General features: G+C 49.0%; 1 protein-coding gene across 1 annotated transcript; it reads right to left on the bottom strand.

The window, feature by feature from the left end:
* Positions 1-108: 108 nt before the first annotated feature.
* Positions 109-2,837, bottom strand: LOC136548930 (thaumatin-like protein 1). Its single transcript, XM_066540285.1, has 3 exons — positions 2,322-2,837; positions 1,510-2,197; positions 109-737 (listed from the first exon to the last, which is right to left on the bottom strand). Exons 1-3 carry the CDS (start codon positions 2,380-2,382, stop codon positions 482-484), a joined length of 1,005 nt encoding a protein of 334 aa, XP_066396382.1. The 5' UTR covers positions 2,383-2,837; the 3' UTR covers positions 109-481.
* Between the last annotated feature and the right edge of the window lie 11,735 nt (positions 2,838-14,572).

Raw genomic sequence — 14,572 nt, 5'->3', positions numbered from 1 at the left:
ACCCGTTTGTGCGCAAATGTTAGTAGTTGGTTCGCCACTACTAGCGTCTTCTGATGGCCGGGACGCCGGCCGGACTGCTGAGTGCGTGCATAATCATTTGTTCTAGTCTTTCGTTATCTGCGAAACAATCTTGTACATTTCTTTCTTTTGTTGGACACAACGGTACAAACCCAATAAGAAGAAGGAGAAGAAGAAGAAGAACAAGAAAATGGCGGATTTTACAATGGCGGGATCCGATCCTGGTCAAATGAAACCATATCATCTCCCCAGCACGGACAGGCGGACAGCCCCACCGCGCAACACCAACCACCACCCTTCCATGGGCGCAGCTCGGCGTCCGCGTCGGCACGGCGGCAAGACAAGCGCACCGCTTCACTTTTTGCGCCTGTGTGCCCCGTGCCGTGCGCGCCCGCTTCTTTCTTTGACCCACCAAAAACTTTCGCCTCACACACCTGTGACGGGGTCGGTTGGTTGCCTGGGACTATAGCACCACCAGCAGCAGGCCGCCGAGCAGGAGCGGCGCGAGGGGCGAGGCCCAGAGCGCCGGCGGCAACGACGGCGCGGACGACGCGTCGCCCGTGGCGAGGCTGGCGAGCCAGGAGTTGTCGCCCAGCATCACGCCCTGCCCGTCTTGCCCACCTGCCGACCGCGGCATCTGCGGCGTCGCACCCGGCAGCGTCGGCGTCGGGCCTGTCGGTGCCGCCGTCGTTGCTCCAGGGCCACTCGACGATTTCAGACTGCACGTTTTCCGTCACACAAAAAGGGCACCAGCAATTAGTGGAAAAGAACGCCCGGTGAATTAATCTAATGAAAGCGATTCTTCTGCTTGCTTTTTACTACTATCCTTTCTACGTTAAATATTTATTTACTGCTACTGAGTACTGACGTCGTGATGTAGCATAGCAGGCTAGCAGGGGTGGCTGTTGTTTACGCTCCCTTTGTACGCTGACATCACTAGATAAGAAACCGACTGGCCTGGCCCGCCCATGACGTGGACGTGTAAACCGACAGCGGTAAAAAGGTCCGCACGGGCACGGGGGGTCAAACCTCTTGCAACAAGCTAATCCTAATGTTAAGAAGCACTTAAGCACCAACAGAAATGGCAAGATACAGAGCGTACTTGGTCCAGGCCAATCATTACATCACACTGCAATCTTCCAAACCTCTCGCCATCACTGTCCCATTCTACTAATCCATTCCAGAGTTTTAGAAGTATATGGCATACCTGCACCCGTTTTCTATGCATTTAAACAAGACAGATAAGGTGATATGGCGCGCTCAGTGCTGGGTCACTCACTCTTGATCATGCACCAACCGCTACCGGCACACGATAGCTAGGTGCAGCAAGTGTACTGTGTACTCTGCATGCAAATCTCGAGAGCATTTATGACTAACCACGTTCTAATCGTTAATCAAGACGGCACGCCAAAGCAAACCTAGAATAAAATTAACCTTGGATGGTTGGGAAAAGTCAATTACTACGAGGGTAGCGTGGATGAAGATGTGTACCTTGGGGTGGCGACGGGGCAGAAGGTGATGGTGTAGTCGCGGCCGCCGGCGCAGGTGAAGGTGCTGGTGGGGTCGTCATAGGCGTAGCTGTACGACTTGGGGCACGCCGACTTGAAGAGCTGCGAGTAGGCGGTGGGGCGGCAGGTGTTTGGGTTGGCGTAGGCGCCGCTGCAGCAGTACTCGGGCTTGCCGAAGGCATCGCACGCGCTGCGGCAGCCGGCGCCGCCCTCGGTGCGCAGCTCCGCGGGGCACCGCTCGTTGAGGTCCGCACTGCACCCGGCCGCGGCGCACGTCGTGGCGCCCGTGGCGCCGCCCGCGGGCTCCACCAGGATCGGGAGATTGTAGCCGTCCACGAGGCTCACGTCGTAGAAGTCGTCGCCGCCGCCGGCGGCCAGCGTGAACTCGGCCAGCGTCGCGGGCGTCGCCGCGTTCTGGCCGTTGCACTCCAGGGAGCCCGAACCGCAGTCGCCCGTGGCGCATACGACCTTCCCGGTGGCGTCCTGCACGCAGCCGGTGCGCGCCCAGGCACGGCCGGACCACCCCGACGGCGCCTGGACCGCGCGCGACGTGCCCGGCGGCAGGACGAAGCCCGTCGGGTCCATCCGAGAGCTTCCCGCGTTCGACTGGATGCCCGGCCACACCGTCCCCGTGCACCTGTTGACGAACGTGAATGTCGCAGCTCTCCCTTCTGCGACCAAGAACCAAAGACGTCGTCAATTTGATCAGCTCTCGCCATCCCTTACAAGAATTCCGTCAAACAATCACCAAAGCAACCAAATACAGTAAGTAGTCTCCAACGATCGAATTGTTACCTCTGAGAAATGTACAGATCAGAACAAGAACTACGAAGCAAACTCTTGTTGCAATTCCCATGGCCTCGAAGCAACAGCAATGCAGCTCTACGTGGTGGTTGGCAATGGCAATTGGCACGAGCAACAAGGGGTTGTATATAATGTCAGCACAGTACAGGTACAGGTACAGGTACAGGCTATGTACAAGTAGAAGCAGTCTTGCTCAGGTACTGCTAGTTTTAGCACAGTGGTTAGAGAGGAGCACAGGATAGGCGAGGAAGGTAGAGAAGACGACTGCTGCACTGGGAGAGACGGAGGAGCGACCACGCATAGACTATCAGGAAATCAAGAAGAGAGGTGGAGAGAAGAGGGGGAATCCGAGCACTCCCTCTTGCACTACACTTATAGCGCAAGGGAGGCAGTTTACTAACTCGCTTTCCGCCCGGTATAATCATGCTTTCTTCAGTAAAGTGAAAGCACGGAAGGAAGACGGCCTGATTGAATTCAGATGCTCTTTTCTCCTGCAATTTGCGGTATAGCGCGTAGCTCTGGTCTAAGGGTAAAGTCCAATTTACGTCCTCCAATTTTCGTCAAAGTCCGGATTTCAACCTTGAACTTCAAACCCGGATAACTTTGGCTCTCCAACTCTTAAAAAAGTTCAACTTTCAACCGCGTGGGCGGTTTTGACGATGAACAGTAACTTTTGATATTTTTATAGGCGCCGAAATTTTATATTATTTTTTTAAACATCTTAACGTCCTCAAATGAAAAAACTCAAAATTATAAAGTTGTAGATCTCATTGAGAGCTACAACTTTGGTATAAAAAGTATTTTCATTTAACTCCATACAAATAATATATTAGTACTCTAATGCGGCAAGCGCTATTATGATGCTGAAATTTTATATTATTTTTTCGAGCATCTTACTGTCCTCAAATGAAAAAAAAATTAAAACTATAAAGATGTAGATCTCATCGAGGTCTAAAATTTACATATAAAAATTATCTTCATCCGACATCGTATTGAAGGGTTTTCTATTTTTTGAAATTTGAGTCTCATCAATTTTGTCGCGTGATGAGACTCAAATTTCAAAAAATAGAAAACCCTTCAATACGATGTCGGATGAAGATAATTTTTATATGTAAATTATAGACCTCGATAAGATCTACAACTTTATAGTTTTAATTTTTTTTCATTTGAGGACAGTAAGATGCTCGAAAAAATAATATAAAATTTCAGCACCATAATAGCGCTTGCCGCATTAGAGCACTAATATATTATTTGTATGGAGTTAAATAAAAATACTTTTTATACCAAAGTTGTAGCTCTCAATGAGATCTATAACTTTGTAGTTTTGAGTTTTTTCATTTGAGGACGTTAAGATGCTTAAAAAAATAATATAAAATTTCGGCGCCTCCAAAAATATCAAAAGTTACTGTTCTTTTTATACCAAAGTTGTAGCTTTCAATGAGATCTACAATTTGTAGTTTTAAGTTTTTTCATTTGAGGACGTTAAGATGCTTAAAAAATAATATAAAATTTCGGCGCCTCCAAAAATATCAAAAGCTACTGTTTATCGCCAAAACAACCCAACTTTTTTCAGAGTCGGAGGGGCAAAGTTATCCGGTTTCGAAGTTCAAGGTTGAAATCCGGACTTTAGCGAAAGTTGGAGGGTGTAAATTGGACTTTACCCCTGGTCTAATTGCTCTTGTGCAGTTTCCAGGATGGATGGGAAGCATGGTGGATTGGTGCTCGGTGATGTCCGTAAATCTTTTTGCAGAAAGGCGTCGAATTCGATAAGATTTAGTGGAAGGGCGATAGGCATAGCTGAACCAACGTCTTTGTGCCTGTGCGTGCGTGGGGGGCCTTTCGACTAGTAGGAGATAACATAAGGAAATCGAGCATGTTGTTTGAGCTTGTTTTGCCAATGATCAAGGTGGGTAAAAGCAGGAAAAGCTTAATCTTTCAGCAGGGTCTGCATTGCATGTGCAGTGCAGACGATGGAAAGGTCGTTGGTCTGTCTGATTTCTGAAGCGCGTAGTTAAGGTGCTGACTGCTGACAGAGAAATGGAAGCTGCTGATGAACTGAGGTGGCAAGTGCTGACCTGGCAATCGGCTAGCCAACATAAATGTACTGTTCATGATAGATGCTTTGATTGCGGTATCCCTATGATGAATGTATGCGGTCCAAATTGTTTCTAGGAACTACCGAATGACGGAAACGAAAAACAAAGGAGCAGAATTCAGCAGCACAAAGAAAAGTACTAGGAAAAGAAAATGGATGGCTCGCTGTTAAGCGTAAAACGAGACCACAATTTCGGAACGAAAGAGGCACGAGGAAACTCCACTCCACAGGAGCTAGCGTCACAAAGGACGTTCTGAAAGAAGGAAGAAGACGACAGTTTTGGTACATATTCATAACATTTTCAGGGTGTTTGTTCCCCGCCGCACTATGCCACACTTAACCTGTGGCACACCACACGAAACCTGTGGCAGCCACATGCTTTTGCAGTGCAAATTCCTGCCACAACTGCGGCGTAGAATTTTGCCGACACATCTTAGGCACCGCCACCGTCGGACGTGGCTGGGTGTGGCTGTGTGCCAAACGCCCCAATAACAGAGTTCAAGTTACAATATGTGGTGTGACTTTCTGCTCTAAACACCAGTTTAGTAATCACATTTTGAACTTTATGATAAGTTACCGTATTCTATGACACAATTCGGACCGTCTCCAACAACCACAACCTAAAATACAAGACCCATTCATTCTTTGGGTAGCGCTACAGACAAAGAGTTCAATACCTATTTTTTGTATTCTCCAACAACAAGATCAAAAAGACAACTCTTTCTACAAATGAGTCTCCATGAGAGAGGATACTCAGATTTGAGTTATATCTCTTCTGGCACCCAAAATGAGTCTTCCATATAGGTACTCTGTTGGAGGCTATAAGTATTGTGTTAGAGGCTCATTTTGGATTTGGGTTCCGCAATGGGTCTCCTGTTGAAGACAACCTCAGGGTGAATTTACATAGCAAGATTATGTCAATCTGGAAAGCAGAATTGTACCCTTTTTTTTTACATGAAGCAGGCTCTTCTGTTAGTGGGTTAAAGCTCTCTCACCTTGGCCATGTGAAGATCAAGCCAATTGCCAACGTTTATTTACGATGATCTCCTGGATCTTTAGCATAAGTACGCTGGCCGATTTGTTATAAGGGCCCGAAGCCAACGACTACGAGTACTGAAACCAAATACGCCAACAGAACCGTGCCTTTAATTTGGTGATACCGAACGCAACATGTTCACACAAGCAGGTCCAACTCGTCCGTATTTGAAACAGTTGCAGCAATCTGTTGCAACAGCCGTTGAGCCTCTGACTCCGTTGCCAACTTCTTTTTTCGCGAGCATGGCAAGTATTTTCTCCATTGCCAACTTAGCAATTATAACAAGGAGAGGACTTTTTCATTTCCGTCGGTGCAGAAAGTGACCAACTAGTAAATATTTATAGTTTTACTGTACGTTGCGATCGGAGGTGGTCTAGCACTCAATGACACAGGATTTATACTGGTTCAGGCAACGTGCCCTACGTCCAGTCGGGGTCGGTCGGTGACTTTATTTCTGAGCTCAGGTGCTCGAAGTCTGTTGTGGGGTTATAAACGAGAAGGAGAAAGGAGGGGTGTACAAGAGGTTCGGTTGGCTCCGACCGAAAGGGTTGCGGTCGGAACTGGGTGGTCCTGCGGTTGGTAGTGCTGATGTCGATCTAGTGGGTTTGAGCTTGAAGAAGTCGATCTCCTCTTTTTGGAGGGAGCGCATCCCCTTTTATAGATGAAGGTGGTGGCTTTACAGGTGAGGGGGAGAGAGTACGTATGTTTCTAAGCCTTGCTGCCTACGGTGATGAAAACTGGATAATGGTCGACGCCCCCCAATACTGTCGATGTCGCTGTAGGATGTCAGATGTGCACAAGAGGTCGAGCTATCTTCTTCAGGAAGGATGACGCCGGTACCTGTAAAAATACTTCTTGATGCCTAGTGGCATGTGAGGAGCCGTGCTATGTTTACCCGGCATGGCAGATCCTGGAGCCCATACTGCGATCGATGTCCAGAGACACGCGAGGGGCTTACCATATGGGAGTTTCTAGCGCCCCCTACAATACTTTGTGTCAGGGTGGCTGCAGAGCACTGTTTTATGCACGGTATGATCCCTGGTACAGTGGTTTTGACTTGTGAGCCATGCCTTGCCTTTCTCCGCACGTCTTCTGGTTCCTTCCGAGCGGGGTGTCTTCGGTCGGATTGCCCCAGTCGTCTCTCAATGCACCGGTCGGAGAAGAGCGATGAGCAGGGTTTCCACGAGCCCCGGTCGCGGGGTCGAAGTCAGAAGCAGCGTTTTGGGCCAGGCCTTCCGATTGGAGAGACTGCTTGGAGACGACTGATGCCTGAAGCGAGTGCTCCGGTCGGAGAGGTGGATCGAAGAAGTTGACGAACGGGCATTTGTTCTTAAGGGTAGACCTTCCGGTCGGTGACCGGACTACCCTTCTAGCCCGCTGTGTTTTAGATTTTTGGGCCGGCCCATGAATTATACGTTGTTTTCCTGGGCCGAGCCCGGGCGCGGAAGCCGGTCCTCGAGGGACCCCGGGTTTATGAATCCGACAGGAGCCCCCGAGCCCCCGGGCGATTCGAGCCGAATCGTCCGGGGGAATTTTTGTTTTGCTGGCGGGTGCGCGCGAGCGCACCTGCGGGTGTAGCCCCCGAGCCCCCTGAAAGGATCAAGATGCCCAAGAGGAGGGGTGAATTGGGCTAATTCTAAATTCTCTTGCAATAATCAAATCCTATGAATAGCCCAATTAACCCCTTGTGCCTAGAAAAGTGTTTCTATCAAATTAACGCACAACGGACTTGCAACCTATGTTCCAAACTTACTCTAGCATGCAATTCTAAGGATGTAAAAACAAGTATTGAATTACTCAAAGTAAATACTCCAAGTAAATGCTCAAAGTAAATAGAGAGAGAGAAACGCGGCGATATTTTGCCGAGGTATCGGAGAGTCGCCACTCCCCACTAGTCCTCGTTGGAGCACCCGCGCAAGGGTGTAGCTCCCCCTTGATCCGCGCAAGGATCAAGTGCTCTCTACGGGTTGATTCTTCGACACTCCGTCGCGGCGAATCACCCAAAGCCGCTCACAACTTGAGTTGGGTCACCCACAAGCTCCGCCAGGTGATCACCAAGCTCCCAATCACCACCAAGCCGTCTAGGTGATGGCGATCACCAAGAGTAACAAGCACGAACTCTCACTTGACCACACGAAGCCTAATGAGAAGATGGATGCACACTTTGCTACTCTTGATTTGCTAGTGAGGCTACTCTCCTGGATTCTCAAATCACAAACACCTCACTAGGACCTTGCTCTTCTTGACACTCACAAACATGTTTCTCAGCTGTTAGAATGAGCAAAAGTTCCTCCACACACGAGTGGAGCTTCTATTTATAAGGCAGCCTAAAAAACGAACCGTTATGAGCTTCTGCGGGGTGACCGGATGCTCCGGTCATGTTGACCGGACGCTCCGGTCAGTTCAACCCGCGAACCAGCGAAACTGTGTTGACCGGACGCTGACAGGGTCTGGTCACCACTGACCGGACGCGTCCGGTCGCATGAAACCCTCACTGGATGCTTACTGGACTCGACCGAATGCTGGATACTCAAGGTCCGGTCAGCACTGACCGGACGCGTCCGGTCACACTTTCTCAAGTCTGGACCCTTACTGGAGTCGACCGAACGCTGGCCCTCAGCGACCAGTCACAATGACCTTTCAGCGTCCGGTCACACCAGACTTGGTCTCCTCGGTCAAATGAACTGACCGGACCCTACGGCCAGCGTCCGGTCGCACCGGAGCCAGCGTCCGGTCAGTATTTGACCCTCCATTCACTTCCAACTCTCGATCATTTGTGAATGAAGTTTGCTCCAAAGGATCTTAGGCATTCATAGGAGCTACCTAGAGCTAGTTTTAACAAGTGTGCACCACACCTAACTCACTACACTCAACTAGGTCAAGCTACCCGTCCATACCCCCCTTAATAGTACGGCCAAAGGAAAAACAAAGTCCTAAACTACTCTATGTGTCTCTCCAACTCCAATCGACACTTAGAACTAGTCGTCCTTAACCTTGTCGTCAATCCTTTGAAAAACCGAAATGATTTCCATCGTAGGGGCATGACAACCTCGATTGCCCAATCGATCTCTATTACCATGACCTAACTTAATTACCTCTGCAAAACACACGTTAGTCATAGTAATCTTGTATTGACATTAATCACTGAAATCCAACTAGGGGCCTAGATGCTTTCAATCTCCCCTTTTTTGGTGATTGATGACAATATCACCTCGAGTATGTGAATGAGTGAGGTTTTTGACGGGCTTGATTCATATAAGCTTTTGTCGATAAGAACAAAAGAGTTAAGCAAGCTTATATGACCCAAGCCAACTCAATGTACTCAAAGGATGTGAATTAAGCATGAGTACGATTATCAAAGCTCATTTGCATCGGAGTATAAATGTGGAAGCAAAAGCAAATGAGCATTACACAAGTGATATGACATATAGATAATGCAAAGTAGAAATCACACAAGTCATATACCACAATCACGTAGATAGCACTATCACATATATATAATGGTATGCATGAAAGTAAACACACGAATACATAAGTAATAGTGTATCACACAAATAAAACTCCAAATGTATATAATAAGCTAATACTAGATAACTAGCTCTCCCTAAATGTAGCTCTCCCTAAATGTAGCTTCCCCTGAGACTACATACTCGAACTCCCTCAACTCGAAATGTATATAATAAGCTAATACTAGATAACTAGCTCTCCCTAAATGTAGCTCCCCCTAAATGTAGCTCCCCCTGAGACTACATACTCGAACTCCCTCTCCCCCTTTGGCGTCAAACACCAAAACCTAAGGATCGGTCGGCGGGGCTGCAGCGAACGAGCCGGGCGCTGAAGTGCGTGGAGCAAGCTGGAACTGAGCACCATCATCATCTGACCCTGAGCTCTGAACTGACTGACCCTCTGTGGCAGGAAGTGTTGCTGAAGCGGTCTGGGTCTGAGCTAGGGCTAGTGCTGCCTGTGAAGCTACTAGTATATGTGTCGTAGGATCTGACGAGGCAACAGATGAGAGGAGCCTCTGAGTAGTCACAATGACTGGGGCTGCTGTAGATGGACCGGCGGTATGCATGTGAGGCAGAGTAGGCATGCCGGTCAACTCGCTGAAGGATGCTTCAAGACTCCTGGAGACTGACGTGTTAAGCACAAATAGCGAGGAAGACTGCTCTGGTGTGAAACCCGTCTGAAGTGGAGTGAACTGCGGGGCTACCACAGGTGAGGCTAACCACTAGGACACCTGTACAAGAGGTGAAGCAAACTGAGCTGGAGGCTGTCCCTGACCCTGAAGCCCGCTGGGCTATATAGCTGGAGTCATCGTGGTGGAAGCAGGGTGAGCAAGCTGAGGCGAAGTCTGTGGCTGTGGGGCCCCAAGAGCTATCACTACGTGCTGCATGAAACCCATAAGCTACTGCTGCAAGAGTATCTGCTGCTGCTGCTGCTGTATGGCCTGCTGCTGCCTCTGGAACTCGTCCTGTCGAGTCTGAAACTGGGCAAAAGTAGCAGCTGTCTCTTGTGCCTGTCTATCCTGGGTCAGCTACATCCGCTCAAGAATAGCAATGAGAGCAGGGTCTGTCTGCGGAGCAGGTGGAGCAGAACTAGAGCTACCGGCCTCTGCATCATGTCTGCGTGGAGGCATCTGAGGAATAGGCAGGTAGTCGTCGTTAGAACTATCACTGTACTCGCTCACCTCCTGCTGTGCCTCTAGCTCCTCCTCAGTGGCTGCAATCCCTCTGATGATCTCATCCTGCTGAGCAGCGGACTCTGGAACATCGGGACGGCGGCTAGGCTGTCTAGGTGCCTAAGGAGTGGTGTGTCTGATCCTCTATGACAGGTTGTAAGCTGGGAACTCTGTGGTGGCACCTGTATACTCATCCATCATACTAGGGGGCTTATCAAGCACTACTCTGCGGATGAGGAATGTGATCCAGTGAGCATAGGGAAGCTGCTTGCGACCCTTGAATCCCTCAGCTATAGTATCCTCCATCTCTGAAAGAAGGAGGTCCCAGATATCAAATACTATCTGCTGCATCAGGGCATTAAGAAGCCAGAGCTGTAAGCGAGTCAGGCCCTCCCTGTATCCCAACCTGGGAAGCAGTGTCCTCCTGATGATGGCCTCTAGCACTCTTGCTTGTTGGAGTCAAGTCACTGGGGTTCCTGCTCGACCCCTCACCAAAGGGCTCCTTGAAGCAATATCGCACTAAATCTGTAGGGGGCACCTGCCCTCCATGAGGATGTCTGGGAGGCTCCTGCTGTCCATAACAAACCTCATGCATCTTGATAGGCTGCTCCTGTAGCCTCAGTATCTCTCTGGCCCTGCCACTCGTCACTCTATAGTCTTTGCCTCTGAAAGCAAAGTGAATGAATCTATGATGTGGATCGATGAAGAGTGAAGCATAAAATTGACGAACCCAAGATGGTACATATATCCCCATCCGTCCAATCAAATCTGTCAGTCCTGGCAAATATGATAAGTAAGGCCGAATGTGCTCTCCGGCGGCTGCCACAATAGACTCTATCTGATAGACTCTCTGAGATCTGAACACTGCCCCATTGTTGAGATAAGCATTGTAGAAATCTTCCTACAGTGGCATATAGAAACCCTCAGCTGCTCTTGCATCCCTCCTTGGAGGAAACCAAAGCTCAAACTCTACAAATCACAGCTGCTGAACCTATCTAGCTGTGGCGGCCCTCAAGTCAAGGTGAACCACTAGAGGTGGACCCTGTGGTCTAGGTGGTGGATGAGATCCCCTCCGCTGTGTCGGCGGCCTCGGCAAGACTGGTACACGGGTCCATCTAGAGCGGCGAAGCTAGGGTGCTGGCTCTGTCTCCTCGGCCTCCTGAGTCTGCTGTGCCTACTCGCCCTCCTGAGTCTGCTGAACTGGCTCCTGCTCTGCTGACGGGCCTTCCTCAATGGCAACCCGTCATCCTGCAAACGTGGTAGTCCCAGCTGGACTACCGTGACGACGCTCAACCTCCTCAATCGCAGCTCTGACTGCTGGTGAAACCAGCTGATCTGCAATGACAACTCCACTGCAGGCACCACCTCTCTCGGCACGCTCTGCGGCCACTACAACAGCTGCTGCTTTCGTTGTCTCTGCGTCGGGGTACTTCCGCTTCTTGGATGTCACCTGCTTGGTTGACTTGCCCTTAGATCCGGCTGGCTAGCGAGGCGGGGGCCTCCGATCATCATCACCTGGGCCACCACCAACGTTCTTGGTGCGAGCCATCTGAACTGACAAGATGATGAACTGCCGCTGATGAAGATCAACTATCAAACTGCCGCTTTCGAGGCTTGGCCTCGGTCCGTACTCGCGAGCTTGGCCCTGAGTTATCTGACAACTGACACACGAAACTCAGTGGCACGACACGCTGCACAATAGAATAGATAGATATACAAATAAATACAATATTTCTAATAGATGCGAAACCCTAATAGAGAAAGCAATGTAGATGCGAACTTGAATCGAATGGCTTTCTACCTGACGAACAGCGATCCGAGAAAAGATGAGATGTCAGGTGGGGGATCCTCAGAACCGAGCTAGGGTTAGTGTATTCGAAGCACTGTGAGGAATTTGCTGTGGATCAGTGACAATGACGAAATTCAGGTTGCAGCGCAAAAGATGAGTAGCCTGATGAATCGGCAGAAAAAGGGCTTACCAAGGGTTAGGGCTAGACGACTCCGGCAAGAGGCAGAGCAGGGGCGTGGACAGGGCGACTCTGGCGAGCTACGGCGGCGCGCGGCTGGCGAGGGGGCTGAGCGCGGTGGCGTGCGTGGCCGGGGCACAGAGCTCGGCTGCGGGCTAGGCTACGGCGGCGCGCCATGCTGGATGGCGGCGTTGGCGTAGGCTATGCTGGCGCGGTGGCACGCGGGAAGGCTCGGGCGGAGCTAGCTAGGCGGCGGCGCCGCGAGGCTACAGTGGCGCGATTTGGCGGCGGCTCAGGCTAGGGCACGGCAGGATGCGGCGGCGCTGGGAGCTATTTGGATTAGGTCAAAGAGAAACAAGCCCGATGGCGTGGTTAAATGAGGGTCCCGAACGCGACAGAGAAGGAAATGAAAAAGAGTCCTGAAAACACGCGAGATCCACTGACCGGACGCTCCGGTGGTAGCGACCGGACGCTACCACCCAGCGTCCGGTCGATTCTAGAGAGGTCCAAATCCTCTGGAATTGGGACCGGACGCGTCCGGTGGTCCATGACCGGACGCAGGCAGGGTCCGGTCAGTACAACTTGTGCAACCTTCGATTGACTGGACACTGGATCCCCTCCTGACCGGACGCACAGACGCAGCGTCCGGTCACTCCATCGGCAGCAGTTCACCTCCTGTGAACTGACCGGACGCTGGACAACAGCGTTCGGTGCAGCGTCCGGTGCACCTTTTCCAGCAAATCTTCAAACTTCCTTCCCGCTGCCTATTCCCAATCAAGTCCCAACTTGAATAAGATCCAAATAAACACCAATTAGGACTGATGTGAGTGACCTCTCTCAAACCCTCATATTTTCAAAATATTTTGCCTTAGGCTATAATTCTTTTTAAGAAAATAGGCAACAAGAGGGCAAATGGAACAAAACGACAAAACAACATTCATGCATATGCAATACTTGTAAGTAAATCTAGTTGCTTGTCAAGTTTGATCCAAGGTTAAACTTCTTCACACGCTTTTCGACGGTTATCTTAACCATGTTAGACAAGCCCTATATGCATTGCCATAAATTAAGCATGTTGTATTTTACAATGAATGCAAGGGACAACACAAGCTCAATTTTTAGTGAAGTTACTAAAATCAAGTACATTGAGCTTATTCCGCAATCTACAAAATGAAGCCTCATCTAGCGGTTTAGTGAAGATATCTGCTAATTGATCTTCAGATCTAACACCTTCTAGTGATATATCATTTTTAGCCACATGATCTCTTAGAAAGTGATGGCGGATATCTATATGCTTGGTGCGAGAGTATTGAACCGGATTATTTGCAAGTTTTACCGCACTTTCATTGTCGCACAAAAGAGGTACTTTCTCTAGAACTACTCCATAGTCTAGCAAAGTTTGTTTCATGTATAATATTTGTGCACAACAAGCACCCGTGGCAATGTATTCCGCTTCGGCGGTGGACAAAGCCACACTATTTTGTTTCTTGGAGGACCAAGACACAAGTGATCTACCAAGCAAGTGGCACCCTCCGGATGTGCTCTTTCTATCAACTTTGCATCCGGCGTAATCCGAATCGGAATAGCCAATTAATTCAAATAAAGCTCCTTTAGGATACCAAAGGCCAATGCTTGGTGTGTGTTTAAGATACCTAAGGATTCTTTTTACGGTAATTAAATGAGTTTTCTTAGGACTAGCTTAAAATCTAGCATACATACACACACTAAACATGATGTCGGGCCTAGATGCGGTTAAATATAACAAGCTACCAATCATAGAACGGTAGAGAATTTAATCAACCGGGTTACCTCCCTCATCTAGGTCGAGATGTCCATTTGTAGGCATTGGTATCTTGATTGGCTTACATTTATCCATCTTGAATCTCTTGAGAAGATCTTTTGTATATTTCTCTTGAGAGATGAAGATGCCTTCTTTCATTTGCTTGACTTGAAAACCAAGAAAGAATGTAAGCTCACCAATCATTGACATCTCGAACTCCTTCAACATCAATTCACCAAATTCTTTGCATGAGTCTTCATTTGATGATCCGAAGATGATATCATCAACATATACTTGACAAATGAAGATATGCCCATCAAGCTTCTTGGTGAATAGTGTAGTGTCGACCTTCCCAATGGTGAAGCCCTTCTTAATGAGGAAGTCCCGAAGGCGCTTATACCAAGCTCTTGGGGCTTGCTTAAGCCCATATAGTGCCTTGGATAACCTATAAACATGATTATGATATCTAGGGTCTTCAAACCCGGGAGGTTGATCAACATAGACTAGTTCATTAATAAAGCCATTTAAGAATGCACTTTTCACATCCATTTGATATAGTTTCATTTCATGATGTGATGCATATGCAAGTAGGATACGAATGGCTTCTAATCTTGCAACCGGTGCAAAAGTCTCTCCAAAATCCAAGCCTTCAACTTGAGAGAACCCCTTTGCAACTAGTCTTGCCT

Source organism: Miscanthus floridulus, chromosome 1 (assembly GCF_019320115.1).
Source record: "Miscanthus floridulus cultivar M001 chromosome 1, ASM1932011v1, whole genome shotgun sequence".
Classification (NCBI taxonomy): domain Eukaryota; kingdom Viridiplantae; phylum Streptophyta; class Magnoliopsida; order Poales; family Poaceae; genus Miscanthus; species Miscanthus floridulus.
The sequence above is the reverse complement of the archived record's forward strand: the minus strand, read 5'-3'. Positions and strand labels throughout refer to the sequence as shown.